General features: G+C 43.9%; 1 protein-coding gene across 1 annotated transcript in view; it reads left to right on the top strand.

Annotated features, from left to right (window-relative positions):
• The first annotated feature begins 8,895 nt into the window (after positions 1-8,895).
• The window catches only part of Sec61a1 (Sec61 translocon alpha 1 subunit), a 13,037-nt gene continuing 1,894 nt past the window's right edge, over positions 8,896-20,038 (top strand). The window contains exons 1-10 of the mRNA XM_004646099.2: positions 8,896-9,060; positions 9,314-9,381; positions 12,168-12,233; positions 12,323-12,401; positions 13,364-13,495; positions 16,233-16,342; positions 16,578-16,731; positions 17,731-17,891; positions 18,838-19,035; positions 19,276-19,467. Coding sequence (XP_004646156.1) covers positions 9,054-9,060; positions 9,314-9,381; positions 12,168-12,233; positions 12,323-12,401; positions 13,364-13,495; positions 16,233-16,342; positions 16,578-16,731; positions 17,731-17,891; positions 18,838-19,035; positions 19,276-19,467 — 1,167 coding nt within the window. The 5' untranslated portion in view covers positions 8,896-9,053. The remainder of the gene's footprint in view (positions 9,061-9,313; positions 9,382-12,167; positions 12,234-12,322; positions 12,402-13,363; positions 13,496-16,232; positions 16,343-16,577; positions 16,732-17,730; positions 17,892-18,837; positions 19,036-19,275; positions 19,468-20,038) is intronic.

Genomic DNA, 20,038 nt, shown 5'->3' with positions numbered 1-20,038 from the left:
AAAAAAACAGATAAACAGCAAAAGAAAGTTTTTACTATAAGTGTATCCCACATGTTACATGGAGCATATCCTAAGATGTTATATGCTATTCATCTGGAATTCAGCTTTAACCAGAAATGAAACTGCACATCTGGAAAAGTGAACCAGGACTCTAAATGGGGCATGAGGCCCTAATGATGACAACATGGGGAGTTCGAGGCAATAATGGTGAAACTGGAAGTCCAGTCCATCTCCCACTCTGCTGAAGACTTCAGCCAGGCCTGAAATCCATCCACCCAGCTTCACTAAAGATTCCAGAAAAATGGGGCCAGCAAGATAGCTCAGCAATCTAAAGCGCCTGCTTAGGCAAACTCAGACAAAGTGCAGGGAGCACGGTTCAATCCCCAGCACCACACACTGCACTAGCCCCACCCTCAGAGCAGACTGAGCCAGCCACACACACACAAAAAAAATCCCCCAAAAAAAGATTCCAGAAAAAAGAAGACAACAAACGATCAGAATAGCTTCAGGCTTGCCAATGTCAGCAAAGCTATGCAGCAGTGAGTGTTGAAAGCAGTGAGAACAGATTTCCAACCCAGATTTCATAGTCACCAAATTTACATATGAGGGAGGCACTGCAGATGCTTTCATCAGACCAAGTTTTGAAAAGATTCCTTCCTGTGCAGCCTGCTGTAGGACACTTTCAAGGAAAGTGCTCCACCAAAGTAAGGGAGAAAGGACTCGATGTCACCAAAACAGGAAAACTGAAGGGACGCCCCTGGTGAAGAGAAATCTCAGAATCACAGAGGAGCTTCAGACCCAGAGGACAAGTCTAAAACTGACAAAGCAAGAGGGAAAACACATTATCTTTGAGCAGTGAGCCTAAAGTGCAGTTAGACAAGACATGGGTATCCTGTTTCTCATTTTAATATATATATAGTCTTTTCACACCTTGTAAATGTATAAGCTACATACAATTAATCTCAATTTAAAAATAAAATCACTTGATTTTACAGTCAAAGAAAAAATTAATTAAGGACAGATCACAAATTTCATGTGAGAGCTAAAACCATACAAATTGTAGAATAAAACATAGAATATAATCTTTGGGACCTTGCATTTGAAAAAAAAATCTTTGATATGATCCAAAGGCACAGTCTATAAAAGAAAACCTTGATAAACTGGACCTCAACAAAATTGAGAATTTCTGTTAATGTAGACAATGAAAAGGCAAAGACGGAGATAAAATAATTACATGTCGTACATCTGATAATGATCTAAAGCCAGAATAAAGAACTCACAGAACTCAAGAAAACACAAAACCCAGTCTTTCCCAATAGGCAAGAGATATGAAAAGACATTTCACCCAAAAGTACATATGAATGTCTAACAAACATGGGAACATGTTTAATATCACTAGCTACTAGAAAAATATTTTTTAATTGCTTATTTAGTTTTGGTTTTTGGATGCTAGGTTTTACTAGGTAGTTCGGGCTAGCTTTGAACTCACTATGTGTAGCCCAGGCTAGCCTCCAACTTGCAGCAACTTGCAAGCAATCCTGCCTCAGCCTCTTGAGTGCGGGGATTATAGTCATGCACCACCATGCCTAGGAACCTTTGAAGGGCACATTTCCTAAACACAGCAGTTACTGCAGAGAGACTGAGCAAACAAGGTAGACACCCAGGGCAGTGGCACAGGCCAGCTGCAGCTGAGTGAATGTACAGAAGGTGCAAACAGCACAGTAGTGTTTAGAACCAAGCCAGCAAGCACAGAGGAGGTAGGTGGTTGGAATCCTCAATAGTTAGGATTTTCCCTGACACAGGCTTTGAGAAACAGAGGGGCAATGCTCATTAAAAAGTCCAAACCCAAACAACATAAATATCCATCAACAAAAGAATATGGGCCAGCTCTGCCCCCAGGGCATGCTGAGAAGGAAATGAGACTGGGTGTGGTGGCACTTGCCTGTAATCCCAGTGCTTGGGAGGGTGAAAACAGGAGGATCACTACAAGTCTGATCTGTGTAGTGAGACCCTATAGAGCCTATACTAAATACATTTTTTTAAAAAAAAGAATAGTGGTGGAATGCTACACAGCAATAAAAAGGAACAAATTATTGCTACATCAATGAGAAGTCTCACAGACCTAAAGCAGAAGGAAAAGATTCAGACATAAAGGACTGCATGCAGAATATTGCAATGTCTTCCAACTTCCAAAGCAGCTAAACTATATATAGTGATAAAGGTCAGGTAGCAGTCATCCAGAAGAGGTCTCAGAACTGGAAGCCAGCCTGCTGGGACACTGGGCTCTTTCTCCGTCTTAGGCCGGGTTGTGGCTATCCATTTAATCAAGCTATGTACTCACACATTATATACTGCACCGAATGTCAGCAACATGTTCCCAGCCTCCTTTGCACCCTCAAGGTGACTGTCTCTACACTAAATGCAAGTCTACAAGATGTATGTGGAAGTTGTGTGTAGTGTTACTTACCTATAATCTCAGTACTCAGGAGGCTGAGGCAAGAAGATCACTATGTAGTTCAAGTTCAGCTTGAACTACATAGTGAGACTTTGTCTTAAATCCACCCAAAAGACTCTTTAAAAGAAGGATCTGTGACCTTTTCCTGTCTTCCTTCCCACTAAGTAGTAGGTAGATGCATAACTGGCACTTGAGCAGCCCTTTAGGGGTCACAGGAGACTGGGAATATAAGCCACATGTGACTGTAGGAGCCTGTCTCTGGAACCAAGGAACATGGCAGTAGCCATGAACAACCATTTCTATACTTCTGAAAAGTGAGAAAGGAGGCTGGGAGCATGCAGGAAGCCCAGCGTTCAGTCCCTAGCACTGGAGGAAAACAATAGCCTGAAGCTGAGGAAGGAAAAGAAAGCAAAGCTAAGAGAGGAAAAGAATTCTAGTCTGACAAGTTTTAGAGCTCTGAGAGCCATACTTGGTGAAAGCTAGCTCTTCCTTTTGTGACTGGAACCAAAAAACTCCAGGACTTTTTCCCTCAAACCTATTTAAACTGATGATTTTACTTTGAACAACTGAGTCTTACTGATTCAGCAAAATTAGGAAATTTACACACAAAGTTCTTAAATCCCTATGAGCAGCAAGCATTGCCTATTTCCTAACAGCTGATAACTCTCTATGTTGGGTAAGGATATTGGATTAACTGTTCCAAAAACAGCGCTGAAAAATAAAAAGGTGTAATTCTTGTGTTAACATACTTTGCCCCAGGCTTTTGTATCTACAGTAAGCAATCTTGGCTGGTTTTATGTATGAACTTGATGAGGGCCAGGTAGTTCTGTTATTTAAACAAACACTAATCTAGGAATTGCTTCAAACCTACAGTCATCCCCAGGTATCTGAGGGGGATCAGCTCCAGGACTCCCTCAGATACCAAGGTTTGAGTGTCTGTGTCCCTTATATAATGTACTGTGGAGTTCACGACAACCTGGGCATCCTCCTGTAGACTTTAAATCACCTGTAGATGACTCACAACATCTAACACAATGGAAATGTTATGTGGTTGTTTACTGCGCTGCTTAGAAATGACGAGAAGAAAGTCCTATATGTCCAAGTCACATGTGGCTTAGGGTTTCCTTTTCATTAGAGATCAGGCTATATGAGATTAAACCACAGGGACCTCTGGCTGTGTGGGAAAAGAGCATATACATACTGCTCTGAGGTCAAGATAACACCACAGCTGAGGCAGCCACCCAGCTGCTGACAGCCCCATTCCAGAGCAATAAAGCTGCCAACCTTAGGGATCAAACAGTCCTCTTATTTGGCAAAGTTTACTACTTGGAGAAGTCTTTGAACTGACTCCCAAGGTCTTGCTCAGTTCCCAAGCTTGCCTCAGTATCCACTTCATTTGAAAACCAAATACAGGCTGTCCAGTTGAGCTCCTCTATTTTTACAGAGTTCTGAACTTGCTGGATGCTCCAAAATCTTACTACTGGCCTCTTTTATTTAAGGTGTTCACCATCCAGTCATTTAAGAGATTGGGGCTAGGCCAAGACCCTAATTTGTTTCATTTTTGATCCATGGTTGGTTGTATCCTTGGATGTAGATTCCACAGAGGCATGAGATGACTGCATTTTATCAATGAAGTTAATCTATAATCAGCTTCTTTAAATAAAGATTATTCTCAGCGAGGTACAGTGATGCACATGTCATCCCAGCACATGGGAGCCTAAGGCAGGAGGATCTTAAGCTCCAGTCCAGCAATTCAGTGGCTTAGTGAGATTGACTCAAAATAGAAAACAAAATAAAATAAGAAAGGCTAGGTAGGTACTGATTGTCCCAGAAATATGAGTAGATACCATCTGTCCAACCACCAGAAAGGCTATAAGAACAAATATGAGGAGCCAATTCCTAGAAATAAACCCCTCTCTGGTTCTATTTCTCATATATATTCCTCTGATATCTCTGATATATATACACACACACGGATATATACAGCTTTTATCTTGTTGGCAGATCCCTGATATAATCTGCTATGCCCTACTGCTCTGCCTGATACCAGTCACAGGAAAATCCCCTGAATTATCCCCAGAGGTCAGACCTGCTTGCCTTCCCTCCTTTCCTCTTATTTCTGAAGGGCCTTTCCCAGGAGACTGGAAGACCTGTTTCCTGAGGTCACTGTTTCTCCTGACCTGTCCAGCTCATCACATATCTGCTCTAACTAGGAAGCCTTGCTTCCGCAATCATAACTGCACTGCCAGTGTCACTCTCCAACTCAGCCACAGGAAGCCACCTTCGCATAATTCATCTACCATATTCCTGCCTTTCTCTTCAAGGGCCCATTTCTATGTATTACCTGTTTGGCAGACTGATGAGGTCTCTGAATGTCCATTCCTATTTTTTTCTATGGTAATTGGACAGATATAACTTTCCAAAAGACTAAATTTCTCAGCCTCTTTTTCCACTATGTGGTCATATGACTTGGCTGTAACCAGTGGGATATGAGCAGAAGTAATGTGTGTTAAGTTGTACAATAAAAGTGGGGTATGCCCCTCTCTTCCAGATGGCCAAAATACAGCCATGGTGATGGGCAATATTGTATTTTATGGGTTGTGACATTATCCTAATAGGAGTGAAGCAGGAAGACAAATACAACTGAACTCCTACACTGCCACTCAGACTTCCATCTGGTTAATGATGTTTGGGGTTTTTTGGCTCATTTTTTAATCTCTGCAGCAACAAACATCTACATTCCAGGGCCAGGGATGTAGCTTAATGGCACAGCGCCTGCCTGGCAAGTGTGAGGTCCTGAGTTTGATTCCCAGTACCTAAAAAAATAAAATCTTACCTACTAACCAAAATACCACCATACCTGCCAATATAATAACCAGCTTTCCTCAACCTACCTATTGAACCACTGATTTTCTTGGGCTACTGCTCCTGCTTCCTATCTCTACAGTTCACTCTTCTTCAAGATCTCTCCTTGAATCTCGTTTCCTCTCTCTACTTTCTCCCTTGGAAATCTCATTCATTCCCGTAGAAAATGACTTTACAATCTTTTTTCCCCCTAAGACAGGGTCTCACTATGTAGTCCAGGCTGGCCTTGAACTCGTTTATATAGTCCAGGCTGGACTTGAACTCACAGTAAGCCTCCTACCTCTGTCTCCCTAGTGCTGGGATTATAGGCATGAGCCACACCTGGATGACTTTACAATCTTATAATCTCATCTCTAAAGATCAGATCTGGTTGTGGGGATTTTTACTTTCTGATGGATTGCCAGCACCCCGCCCCCACCTCCAGACACAAACATTCATGTTCACACACTCATCATGGGGATTAGGATTTGTAATTTATTCTTCTCCCATTTTGCCTTGTTTGAGCAAATGGCATAAATGCTAACACTATCATGTCAAGATCCCAGCCTTAAAATTTTACAGCAGGGACCACAAATTCAAATAATTGCATAGACCAGGCAAATAACCAGGGACAAGAGTAAACTCTGGGGGAGCTCGTGACCAATCTAAAAAAAAGCAGCCACAACTTGGCTGATTTCTGATATGCAATAATACAGAACGAGCCTTCTGAGATTTTTCTGATCTTTCTTTCTTTCTTTCTTTCTTTCTTTCTTTCTTTTTTAATGTATTTGGTACAGGGTCTCACTACATAGCTTGGATTTATAGTGATTCTCCTGTTTTTAGCCTCCTCAGCACTGGGATTACAGGCATGCACCACACCTGCCCTGCCCTGTCTCAGTGGCCAGTTCAAGGAGCCTGTGGGCGGGGCCTGTGAGGCCTGTAGTGATTTTTCAAAAGGAAGAAAATCTGAATTTTGTTTTAAATGATTGTTCCAGATTTTTAAAACAAAAATACATCTTCAGGGCTGAGGATGCAGGTCAGCCTGTTCTAGGTTCAATCCCAAAAGGGTTTTTTTAAAAAATCTACCTCCCACAGACATGATGTCCTAAATATTGAGCTGTTAAAGTAATATTAATATACAGATCAACATGTAAATAAAAAAATTTTTAAAATATCTATTTTCTAAATAAACTATCACGACTTAATACAGGTAGTAGCAAAAATAATCCACCGGGTCATTCCAATGGGCATACACCACTTCTTGATCTGAGGAAATTAAAGCTTTTGACACAGTCACCACTAGATTGTTATACCTGTAAGGGTCATGATTTGACACAGGAAATATCAAAGACTTCCAATAACTTCTCCACTATATTAATAATAATTAAATGAATTAAGTAGAGATTTTTTTCTTACCATTAACAATATCATTGATATTGTTAATAATGTTGAATCCTCTATTTATGAATAGCAACTACACTTTATGACCTTATAACTAAGACTTTAAGGTATTAAGTCACAAAAGTCATTTATGAAAATATCTTTTAACCAATTGGTTTAATTTACAACTTCTTATTCACTCTCTATCTATGGATCTTCACAAAACAGTAGCCCAAAACTGAGGGTATGGTATGTAGGACAGCACGTGCAAGGACATGATTCAATACCCAGCACTGAAACCCCCCCCAAAAAGTTGAAAAACTTGAAAAGTTCACTAATTTTTCACCTTTATCATCACATAAATTTTCATATTAGAAAACTTAATCTTTTTTTCTTGGGATGGATGCCTCATTTTCCTTCAAACAGTATACCTATTTAAAAAAAAAAACAACCTACCTTCCACTTTTGTTCAAACTTTCTTTGCATATGTCCCACTACTTTGTAGTTAACTGAAATACTGCCAAGTGTAACAAATATTTATTTTGTAAAGCTAACATAATGATATGCCCATTAAGGTATCATTTATTAGCACTTGGAAAGGGAATGTCACAAGTTCAAGCCTAGGCTGGGCAACTTCACAATATACGTAGCAAGACCCTGTCTCAAAAAAGGACTAAGTAAAAAAGCCTGGGCTAGAGCTCTGTGTGATGGGCCTGGGTTCAGTGTAACTCAGTTGTGACCATAACAAAAAGCCTCTTATCAGTGGTACTAATATCTCACAACAATTAGTAATAATCAATGATATTTAGATTTACAGTATTAATCAATTTTTAACATTTCTTTCAATTACTGTACTATTTGCCATGGATTTCAGTGTGTTAATCATTAGTATGGCGCGGGGCCAAACAGCAGTTACGGCCCACATGTTTAGTTAAGGGGCTGCCAGCTAAAACTCCAAATAGGGGCTGGTGAGATGGCTCAGTGGTCTAAAGCACCTACTTAGAACAAGCTTAGCAAAGAACAGGGACCGCGGTTCAATCCCCCAGCACCACATGCCAGCCAGCCCCGCCCCCTTGTGGGCTGAGCTGGCCGCGCGCGCGCGCGCGCGCACACACACACACACACACACACACACATAAATAAATAAAATTAAAAAAAAAAAAAACTCCAAATAAGATTATCAGTGTGTCCTAGAAGTGAAGGTAGAGGTGTGGCATTCAGTTACATCCCAAGAAAAACAATCATGGCCGCCTCCTTTTTTTATTTTGGCAGGGGATGGATATCACACTGGGCCATTTTATTGCTGAACTTACCTGAGCGCCCCACTGTAGTTAAGTGGGAGGGAAGGACAGCAATACCTAATTTAACATTGCAAAAAAAAAAGCATTTTGCATCATCGAACCTCCAACGTCTTGTTCAGGTTAAGATTTAGCTCCAAGAAACTGGCTTGCCTAACGCCCTAGCAGTCTACTTCTCTTAGATGCGTCACCACACGCTTCTCTGTGGGTACAGAGCTCGGCTTGACAGCAGTGTCTGACGCCCCACTCTGGCGTCCGGCACGTCATCCTCTTTGCTGCAGGCCGACAGAACCCTCCTCGTATACAGCAAGACAGTCACATCTCCATGGCCAGTCTGCAGGGGCCTCCTCCAGCTAAAACACCACTCTCGTTTCTCCTCGTTAGAGTCGGCCAGGCTTGGCACAGGAGCTACTCCTCCAAGAGGCCTTCCGGTATCCCCCGCCGGCCAGACTGCGTCCTGAGCAGCCCCAGCCCTCTGCTCACTACGGTGTCTTCACAAGCCCACTCGTCCTCGGCGGCAGGGACCCCCTCATCCAAGTCAAGCCCACAGGCACAAGATGATCGCCTGGACAAACCAGCGTGTTCCGTCGGATCCCCCAACCTCGCCTTACTCAAGAGTGACCGAATCTCCCTACACAAGGGATCTTTGAACCTATTCAGTAGCTTCAAAGAGTTAAGAAATTGACAGGACTTCCTTCCACTCTGTTCAGCACCAGCCCGACTCCAGAGGCGCGACACGCCCCCCGCCCCCACCCGGGTCGTCCAGTCCGCGCAGCCGCACGCTCGCGGTCCCAGCATGCCCCGCGCCCTCTTCTAAGCCGGCCCCCGGAATTCCCGCTGGATGCCGGGAGTTGTAGTCTAAGCTGAAGGCTTCGCGGTGGTCGGCCGGCGCGCGTGGCAGGAAGCGGAAGCGGACCTCGGCCCGCCCCCGGTCCCGCCCCGCGGCCCGCCGCTCCCCACCGGGCTAGCACTGACGTGTCTCTCGGCGAAGGTGCCGCGCTCCGGAGTGGGCTCCGTCTCCTCACTCGGAGCGGAGTGAAGTCGACGCGTGACTCGGAGCTCGAGCAGCCGCCGCCATGGCGAGTGAGTCCTTTGGGGGCGGCCCTGGTACTGCCGGGACGCTTCAAGCCCCCCTCCGCTCTCCTGGACGGTGGGGCACGCACCCCCTAGGCCCGCCCGGTTCTCCGTGTGCGCGGCCTGCATCCCCGGCCCTCAGAGCTCCTCGCGCTCCCCAAGCCCGGTCTGCGCCGCTGCGTCCAGGGCACGAGGCGTCCCTGGTTGGCGCGGCAGGTCTCCCTGTGTCCTAACTCCTCGTCTTTTGTTTCTTTCATCAAAGTCAAATTTCTGGAAGTCATCAAGCCCTTCTGTGTCATCCTGCCGGAAATTCAGAAGCCAGAGCGGAAGGTAAGTTCCCTAAATCGCCATCAGAGGAGGCTTGGTGAAACTGGGCGCTGAAGTTTACAGTACAATTAAAGATGGCTTCGGCTCGCCAAGTGGAAACTCTCCCTCTTCCCCTGGAGTGTGGAGAGGTGTGCGCTGTCGCACCCCGGAGCGCTGTGGAGAGGCGGTCTGTTTGTGTGGGGAACCCTTCCCCCGCTCCTGAAATCATCATGCTGTATTTGGAGCAGCTTTGGTGGCTGTTGCTCAGTGAACAAAGCCTCAGGTTTGCCCAGAGTGGATGAATAAGGCCTCATTTAGCATCCTCAGATTGAGTTACTCTCCTCTGTTTGAGCAGATTGTAGAGGGGTTTTTTTTTCCCCTTGTAGGAAGTGTCCTTTGTACCCAGCTGCTAAAGGGAAGAACAATCAGTTTAGACTAAATTCGTACGTTTAATGTAGGCTGTCACAAGTGCTGAGACTATGAACATTTTGTGAAGTGTGACACTGTTCAAAATAGGTGCAGTTAAAAAATAAAGAAAGAAATGAAGCAGTTGTGATGAATCTTAACAGAATTTCCATGGCTGCACAGCCAAAGCTCAAAACTGAGTGTTGCCAGTGTAAGTGCACTTGTCTGACAAGGACATTTTCATTAGGTATTAAATAGAAAGATATTGTGTCTCTGCATTCTTTTCAGACGACTGTTCTCGTGGTCACGTATGTTTATGTGTATCCACATATGTGGCTATCTGGGTACTTGAAGTCTACTTTTGTTCTTTTACATAAAAGACATAGTTTTATGTAAATACTTTCCATAGAAGCTGCCTTTCATGGACTGAATGATAAAGCTGCCCCCTCTATGCAGATGTCTTGGGACAAGTATTGCTCTGAAGCCTGGCAGGCCTCCCACCCTTTATACTGCGTCCTAAGCCATGTGACCATGGCAAGGGAAATACATGTGCAAGCAACACATAAACTTTGGAAGAGGTGATGTCTGGTAGTTTGGAGAGAAGTTTCCTGAGGGTATGGATAGGAATTCTGCTAACAAGAGTATATATTTTGTAGTTGCAAAGAAGAGAGGACTATTCAATGCTTGGGCAAAAGTGGTTAAATGTAGTTCATATTGATAGAACGTAAAAGAGTAAGTAGATTCGGAGCAATAGGTAGAAGACCTGACAAATTATAAGATCACTGTGGTAGTAAAGGAGAAACCTAAAGTATGGGTTAGAGGCTTTTGCACTGGAGGGTGTGCTGTGGGATGGAGCAAAGATGCATTAGGAGCTATTTAAGAGGTGAAGGAGGAGACCGGGGAGATAGCTCAGTAGAATAAGGGCCTGAGTTCAATCCCTGGTTCCGCAAAAAAAAAAAAGAGGTGAAGGAGATAAGACTTAAATAGCTTTTAAAATTTTTAATATTAGATTTGCTTGTGCTACAAGAGATGTGGTCATTTTAAAAATGAATCTTGAAAAAAAAATCCACCTTTCTCTTTTCTCGTGGGGATTAATTTCATCACAAGATTGTCACATCACTGTTTAGCCTGAAAGCTTTCCTTTGGCCAAGTTCAACTTTCTTTGTTTTTGTTTTGTTTTGCGAAACTGGGGATTGAACTCAGGCCCTTGCGCTTGCCAGGGAAGCACTTATTCCACTGAGCCATCTCCCCAGCCCCCAACTTTCTTGATATGGTGGGATGACAAGTAGGAAGGGGAATGTTCTCAAGGCACAGAAGAGTTCTGTGGGGCCGGGGAGATGGCTCAGTGGAATAAGTGCTTCCCTGGCAAGCACAAGGGCCTTAGTTCAATCCCCAGTTCCACCAAAAAAAAAAAGAGTTCTGTGAATCCCCAGCTTCGTGTGGAGTGTCTTTGGCCCTGAGTTACACCCCCTTGGCACTGTGTGTCATGTCTTTTTCCTGACCTGTGTTGTGGAAGTAGAGGGCTTAACAACAGTTCTGACCAAGGGCTCAAACACATTTTTCCTCTACAGTTTGGGCCTTTGATACTGTCACTCATTAGGTAATTTAACCTCCAACCCTCAGTCTGTGTAATAACTCATATATTTGCTAAGCCCACCATATCCATTCTGGTGGTAAACAGCCAGTACTGTACTAGGGAAGATAATGTTAGAGGAAGACCCAGAATAGTTTCCACTCTACTAATTAGTGACAGAGGCCTTGGGCAGGAAGGATCTAAACTTTTCTAATGATACTTGGTAGTCATCTATAAAATGATTCTGTCACCTGTGACTTAGAAGATTGTGAACATTCTTGAAGTTAAACAAATGTTACTAGTATGGGTTAAACATGCAACTCTTCCTGTGCCTTCCCCGCATTATTGGTTACTACATGATTTTATCCTGGTTCATAAAAATACATTATTGAACAATCTCAGATTCCAGATTAATTGGCTGTAGAACAACAAAATTTTACTTCCAGACTCTGATCAAATAAAAAGTGTTTGCTTAGATGTTGCCAAGGCTTATCTGTTTTACAAAAGTCACTTTCTGTTGTGATGTTCTTGATCTTTGGTCCAAACTGTTGTTAAGGCATAAGGCTTACTTCAACTGTAAGATGTGGGACAGAGTACTTAGTCTGTCCAAGAGCCAGTTTTCTCGGTGTCATAAAAAGATGAAGACACTGTTGTGTGGGAGGATTAACGAAGATCTTTGCCTTCTACATGGGCAGCATACCATATCTGTTCTTGGGTTTAGTGCTATGTTTGATACATGGTTCTCCTTCTCTAGTGAAGAGAGAAAAGGGTTCAATATGAATCCATTTTTATTAATTTGGTTGTAATACTCATGTTTGCTTTCTTTCTACAGATTCAGTTTAAAGAGAAAGTGCTATGGACAGCCATTACCCTCTTTATCTTCTTAGTATGCTGCCAGGTAAAAAGCCCAGGGTTCGGGTATTGGTGTTGTGATGGGAGCAGAAGTAGCGGGAAATGAGGTGCCAACTTCTCTTTGCTTGTTTCCAGATTCCTCTGTTTGGTATCATGTCTTCAGACTCAGCTGATCCTTTCTACTGGATGAGAGTGATTCTAGCCTCTAACAGGGGTAATATTCTCACTCACTCCGCTTCTTTCCTATGTACTGTGAGTCGAGGAGACTCATTTTAATTATAGGCTGTGGCTTTCTGTGGAGCTCCAGGTATTTGGGAAGAGGGAAGAATGTTAGCATGCCCCATTGCATGGCCTAATTAAATGCTACATTCAGCACTGAAGGATACCATTGTGTTTGCAGCTGGGTGTAAATATAGTACAAAACCTGTAATAACAAGATAAGTCTGTTTTGTGGAGAATTTTATAAAAATGGGAAAACTAGAATACCTTGTGAATACCTGAAATGATGGCATGTCCATTGATAACATCCTTTAGAATGCGTAACTTGTTTCTCGGCTACATCTTTTCCATATCTATAGATTATGTGACTGTATCAAAAAAAAAAATCCGCACCAGTGTTTTGTGTATTCTTAGTGGTCCCCTGCAGGGTGCAGGCAGGATTTTTGAATGTATATGTTGATACTGACTTGATTAATTCATTTTTAAAATATAGCTCAAATTAAGTTCCAAATCAGTCAGAAGAGTATAGCTCATTTTAGCATAATGGGAAGTAGAGGCTTGTTCACAAATAGATACCACTGCACCAGACCCCTCTGCAGACTCTGGAAATGATTTGAATGTTGTCCTTGTTTTATTCACTGATGAAGAAATGAACCTTTCTTATCTCTGTGAGACCAGAATGAATCTGTTGGTGGTGAGTTTAAATGCAGCAGTATGTTTAGATAATCATGTGACTTCCTAAACAGAGTAAGATGTTGCCGGGCAGGCTGAATAGAATAAATTAAATTATACTCTAATCACTGATATTTGGGAATTATTCTATAACTTAAATGTTGCTAGCCAGTTGAAACATGCTGCATTTGTGTAAGGGGCGCTCATTCAGTTTGGCTCATCTATTGTGATACTCAGTGTTTCACTTTTCCAAGCTAATGCTGTCTCACTTTCCCCTTCCTCCAGGCACACTGATGGAGCTGGGGATCTCTCCCATCGTCACCTCTGGCCTAATCATGCAGCTCTTGGCTGGGGCCAAGATCATTGAAGTTGGCGACACCCCAAAAGATCGAGCTCTCTTTAATGGTGCCCAAAAGTGTAAGGAAGCTTGTATATCCTGTTCTGATGTCTGTAGTTGAGAATTTGAATTTGCTCTAAAGTTGGGGCATTAAAACAGTTGGGCTTTGTACTGTGGAATCTCCTTAGCCAGACATGTTACAAGTGCTCTTGGCCGGTGATAGTGAGAGGTACCTGGCCTAGGCAGTGGTGGACAAGGCAGGGCAGGGGAGAGAAGGTCCCTGAGGCCACAAGACAGAGTGAAAGGAGCAGGTTTGGAAGTCACTGTCCCCTGCCCATAATTTCCTTACCATGTAGAAGAAGGCAGCATCTGCTCAGGACTTCTGTAATAATTCAATTAAATGCTCTCTCTCAGGGTACCCAACACTTAGTAGACACTTGGCAAGTGTTGTAAGAACTTAACTGAGGGGAACAGCAATCCTCTCAGTACAGCTCTGCCACCTACCAGCTAGCTCTGTGCTGTGGAAGAAAGTCATAGCAAATGACATCTGCGAAGGTTCAGCTTCACCAGTAACAGTGAAGTTACTGTTGTGTAATCGTAGTGCAATGCTAGGTATTAATGGTAACAGTGGCCAGTCACCAGAGTTAACTGTCTTTAGTCTCTCTGAGCTAAAAAATATTAACTAGGAAATGATATTTCCAGTTTTGTACTCAGCCATCTTTTCTTTCACACCTCTATTTTTTTCTGATCTTAAATTAGTAGGTTGAGCTGGCCAAATAGCTCAGCAGATTAAAGTGCCTGCAAGCAGGCTCACGGGGCAGGGGTTTGATCCCCAGGCCTGCTGTTCCAGCCCCACCCCCAGGGCGCACTGAGATGGCAATTGAGACTGAACGTGGTGGCGCACACCTGTAATCCCAGCACTTGGGAGGTTGTAAACAGGAGAATCACTGAGTCTGATCTAGTAATAAGACCCTGAACACCCTGTAGACCCTTCCCTAAAAAAAAAAAAAAAATTAGTAGGTTAATATTTTAGAAAGACATTTAACCTAAATTTATCAGTTTGAGACACAAGTTAAGATTTTAGAATGTATGTATGGAATGTGTTTCAAAAGCAAAAATTAACAACTGGGATGAGGCAAAGGAGAAAAGGAAAGAAAATATATCACAGGATAGCTAAGATAATTGTACTACTGATTTCTATTGGTTTATTGAAAGGAACAGTTTATACTTAATGTTTTTTTAATTTTTGACAAATTTTGTGTGCTTATTTCTGGTAATCTGAACAGCTACTTTGAATATAACAATATGCAATGTAACAGCCATAACTGATTTCCTATCTTGTTTTGAAATTCTGTATCATTTTAATTTTTATTCTCTTTTTAAAAAATACAGGGCCAGGCAGATAGCTCAATGGCATAAGTGCCTACCTGGCAAATGCAAGGTCCTGAGTTTGATCCCCAATACCAAAAAAATAATAATAAAATTTAAAAATACTGTAAAAGCAAAAACTGTCAGATTTGGGTTTATTTGTTTTGAGTCAAGGTCTTGCTGTATACCCTAGGCTGGCCTTGAACTCACAGCAATTCTGCCTCAGCCTCCTTAATGCTGGGATTAAAGGTGTCTGACACCACACCCAGCTCCCCCAAGGTAACTGTTTTTTCCTTTGGTCTTGATCATTTTTTGTGGATTTTTTTGCCTTTAGAATTTAGTGTTGGGGCTTTGCCTAACAGCTCAGTTGTATAAAGTGCCGCTTGGGCAAATGCAGTCAGGCGCATAGGACCACAGTTCGATTCCCAACTCCAGAAACTGCACCAGACCTGCCCTTAAGGCAGCCTGAAGTAGCCAAAAATAAAAATAAAAAACCCATCTCAAATTTTTAGGGGCTGGGGAGGTAGCTTAGTAGAATAAGCATTTGCCTGGAAAGTGCAAGGGCCTGAGTTCAATCCCCGGTTCTGCCAAAAAAAATCCCAACAAAAAACAGAATTTAGTGTTGTTGGGCTCGGGGTGTATTTCAATGGTACTGCACTCGCCTAGAGTGTACAAGGCCCTGGGTTCCAGCTGTAGCACTGCAAAAAAGGGAAAAACAACTTAGGGCTACTAAAGACTTTTAAAAAGTCAAATAGGGACTTTTGATGGACACTCAGGAGGATTTTCAGTTCCCACAACAAACTAAATTGAAGTTGACTCCCAAATTTAGAGACCCATCGAGTATTGAGAACCATTAAGTGTGTCAGTTCCATTGTGCTTAAGAGTGAAATATAATGAGATACAAGAAACAGTCCACACAAAGCCCTGTCACCGTGCTTGGGAGCTGAAGAAATGAGGCCAGTAACCAGACCTTGCAGAGGTGTGAGAAAAATTTAAGACAGGGGTCATTTTATTCTTAAGAGTTCTGAACTCAGGTCTAGATGGTCAGCATCGCAGGGTGACCCACATGTAGCTCAGCATCAGAGAATCTAGATCCCAGGTGACCTGACAGTGCATTTTCATGCCATGGCTGGTGATATAGAATTCAGTAGAATGTGCCATATGATTCACTTTTAAGAGCAAGATTAGCCCACTGTATCTCCTTTACTCTTCCTGACTGAAAGTACTGTGACTCCAGGAGGGGCTCCCAAGGGCATCCTGAGTGTAGCGCTGTGATTCCCCTGTTTAGCGTTTTCTCAGGCTTCCTGTGGGCAACATCAGGATTGGCTGTTGTTCTCCTCAGTGTTAGGCATGGAGAAGGCATTCATCAAGGGATTCCTCTGCTAGTGTTCTGCTGAGTGTTCTCTTTGATAGGCTACTCTGGGGACACAGTCTTCTTTTGCTTTCTAGTATTTGGCATGATCATCACCATTGGCCAGTCCATCGTGTATGTGATGACAGGGATGTATGGAGACCCCTCTGAGATGGGCGCTGGCATCTGCCTACTCATCACCATCCAGGTAGTGTGCTAGTGCCCTTCATCCCTGGGTCGAGCCTCAGCTGTGTGTGGGAGGAGGCCCAGGCCCTTAGCTTTGCCCTTCTGAATTCACCAGACTTCTGAAGACAGGTGCTGACTTAGCCTCACCATTTATATTAGAAAAACCCAATTAGGGAAGAAAGAAGGATCCAGGTCCACAGGGAGCAGTAACACATAGTCAGTTTGGGTTTTTTTATTTTGTTTCTTATTTTCAACAGCTCTTTGTTGCTGGTTTAATTGTCCTACTTTTGGATGAACTCCTGCAAAAAGGGTATGGCCTGGGCTCTGGCATCTCCCTCTTCATTGCCACCAACATCTGTGAGACCATCGTCTGGAAGGCCTTCAGTCCCACCACTGTCAACACTGGCCGAGGTAAGGGCATGTGCCTTGTGGAAAGAGGGCTATTAGGCATGCCTGATTCCTGTGTGCCTCTGCAGAGATTTTCAGTATAGATAGCTGAGGTTCCCAATGATACCAATTCTACATTTTTTTCATGTAATAGTCTCTGGCTCTCTAGCTTGCCAGAATACGTAGTCCTCCCTCATCTTTGTTAGCGTACATGAACCTCCATCACAACAGTCATGTAGCAACATTTATCTTAACCAGTTGTCTTCTGTTGGGGCATCTAAGTCATTTCCATTTTTAATGTCATTGACATTGAAACAATAAACGTCCTTGTTTGGCAGGTGCTCTCAGTGAGTAATTTTCGAAAATGAAATTACTAAAGAAAACAGAGCACTTGGTCATGCAAAGGGTAGCTTTGTGAAAGAGGCTTCAACTTGGGGTTCACCAGCCAGATCCATATCCTGCTTGTGCCTTTCAGTTGTCCATCTGTGACTAGGCAAATTCTCCTACCATGGAAACATTTATAGGAAAAAATGAGAAAGAACATGACATGTGATTCTTGGCTCATGGGAGATGTGTGTCAAATGCTACTGGGCTTTATTGGATCTCTCGTACAGTGAGACATTTGTTACAGAAGTGAGGCCCAGCTGCTTGAGGCACAAGCAGTCTGAGCCACAGACTGAGGGTGGGTGCTCGGACTCCCTGGGGTTTCCAGGGCTTCATCTGGCCCTTTCCAGCAAGAGTTCAGCATACTCTGTGTGAAGCCCTAGTTAAAACTGGCATCATCCTTCCCCATAGCTGGTAGGCTCCAACCTAGCTAGGAGAGCAGCTAACTCAGAAGAGAAATAGAAATGAAAGATTGAAAAGTAATCTGTTCTGTGCTCCTGTGGCTCTAGGCGTGAGTGCCATGAGTGTCATGTCTAGTTCTTTCTTTCTTTTGGTCTGGGCCACTCAGAAGCCAAGAGGTAAACTGAGTTTCTTGTTCTTTCCCTCACCCCTCCTCTGCCTTCTTCCCCTTCCCAACAGGCATGGAGTTTGAAGGCGCCATCATTGCACTCTTCCACCTGTTGGCAACACGCACAGACAAAGTGCGAGCCCTGCGAGAGGCCTTCTACCGCCAGAACCTCCCCAACCTCATGAACTTGATTGCCACCATCTTTGTCTTTGCTGTGGTCATTTACTTCCAGGTGCGTTCCTCCCAGCTCTTGTAGCTTCTTGCTCTCTTCACTGTGGTAGGGCCCTGCCTCTTGAGACTTCTTGGGTTTAAAGTTACACAGTGTTTAACCTGCTTTGCAATAAGAGAACCTAACTGTTAGTTAGGCCTTTCTGTAATTGGATTGATTTTTTTTTCTCTTTTCTTTCCTTTTTGAGGTAAGGCCTCCCTGTGTAGCCTGGCTGGTCTGTAAGTCTCCTACCTCAAACCTTCCAAGTGCTGGATTACAGCGATCTGTGCCTCACCCAGCCTATTAAGAATTTATTCTAAATCCTTCATATTTATTCTAAGCCTTGCTCTAGGCCTGGGAAGTTTGTAAAGTAAGGGTTTTAGAGAGAGGGGTTTTATTTGTAGAAAATTTAGCTTTTCTGTTGATAAAAGCATTGTAAAGGCTGGGTGTGGTGGCACCACCTATATATAATACCACTGCTGGGGAGCCTGAGGCATTAGATCTCAAGTATGGTCCAGTATGGACTGCATAGTGAAACCTTGTCTCAAAATGAAAAGTCAAAAGTGGGCCAGAGATACAGCTCAGTGATGTAAGCGACTTCCTGGAAGGTGCAAGGTTACAAGTTTAATTCCCGGTACCCCCCCCCCCCAAAAAAAAAAAAAAAACCTAAAAGGACCATCCTAAGTACAGCCACCAGTCCTTGTAACAGCATAGGACTGACCAAACCTGGAGACCCGCTTTGGGACTTGGGTTTAAATCTTTCCATGCTTTTCTGTTAGTGCCACATAAGGTGACTTACCACATGGGTAGATTTCCGTTTCTGTGAGACATAGGATTTTTCCACTGTTGTGCTTGGTCCTGCTAGGCCACTGCACAGGGCCCAGGTACAGCAGAGGGCAAGGAAGCCTGGCTACCTTTGGGTATGTCAGAGCTGACTAGGCATTAGGCACTGTGTTCTCTTGCTTCTTAGGGCTTCCGGGTGGACCTGCCCATCAAATCTGCGCGCTACCGAGGCCAGTACAACACCTACCCGATCAAGCTCTTCTACACCTCCAACATCCCCATCATCCTGCAGTCTGCCCTGGTGTCCAATCTCTACGTCATCTCACAGATGCTATCAGCACGCTTCAGTGGCAACCTGCTCGTCAGCCTGCTGGGCACCTGGTCTGTAAGTGCGGTAGAGTAGGTGGCCGTCCTCTGTGGTGGTGTGCATTGTATGTCCTGCTCAGGACCAGTTGTGTCACCAGAGGTCATCTTTCACAAATACAGAGCATGAAGTTCTCTTTTCCCAAAGAAAGCTGTCCTGTGGGCTCCTAAGTGAAACTGTTCTTCCTCTACTCAGAACTCTGGGTCTTGTGCTAAGGTATGGAGAGACAGTGTTCTCAGGCTTTCTGTTTCTTTCACCCAGGACACATCCTCTGGAGGCCCAGCACGTGCTTACCCAGTTGGTGGCCTGTGCTACTACCTGTCCCCTCCAGAGTCGTTTGGCTCTGTGCTGGAGGACCCAGTCCATGCAGTGGTATACATCGTGTTCATGCTAGGCTCCTGCGCCTTCTTCTCCAAAACCTGGATCGAGGTGTCGGGCTCCTCTGCCAAAGACGTAAGTAGCAGCTAGCGCTGTAAGATAAGCTGTCCCACAGGGCTTTTCTTTTTTATTTATTTATTTTTTTAATGTATTTAGTACAGGGTCTATAGGGTCTCACTATACAGATCAGACTCATAGTGATCCTCCTGTTTTTAGTCTCCCAAGTGCTGGGATTACAGGTGCACACCACCATGCCCATTCTCAATTGCCACCTCAGTGCACCCCGGGGGCAGGGCCAGCACAGCACACTGGGGATTGAGCTCCAGTCCCTGCATCTGCCTAAGTGGATGCATTAATCCACTGAGCTCTCTGGCCAGCCCTTCCCATGGGGGTATTGATGGCATCTCTTCCCAACTGGAGTTTGCAGTGCCTGCAATTGTGTCCCTGATAGCAAGCACTGGGTCTCTGAAAGGAAAGGTTTAGTTTCATCCACAAGTCCTTGCACCAGTTGTGAAGTTTTTTGTGTAAATATTGTTCGTGCTGCAGTGGAACAGTGAAATGTCTGCTTCTCCTTAGCATCCAGTTTAAAATTGGAGCCAAGCTTCTAGGTGCATGCCTGTCACCCCAGCACTGAGAGGCTGAGGCA

Source organism: Octodon degus, unplaced genomic scaffold, assembly GCF_000260255.1.
Source record: "Octodon degus isolate 3935 unplaced genomic scaffold, OctDeg1.0 scaffold00254, whole genome shotgun sequence".
Taxonomy (NCBI): domain Eukaryota; kingdom Metazoa; phylum Chordata; class Mammalia; order Rodentia; family Octodontidae; genus Octodon; species Octodon degus.
The sequence above is the reverse complement of the archived record's forward strand: the minus strand, read 5'-3'. Positions and strand labels throughout refer to the sequence as shown.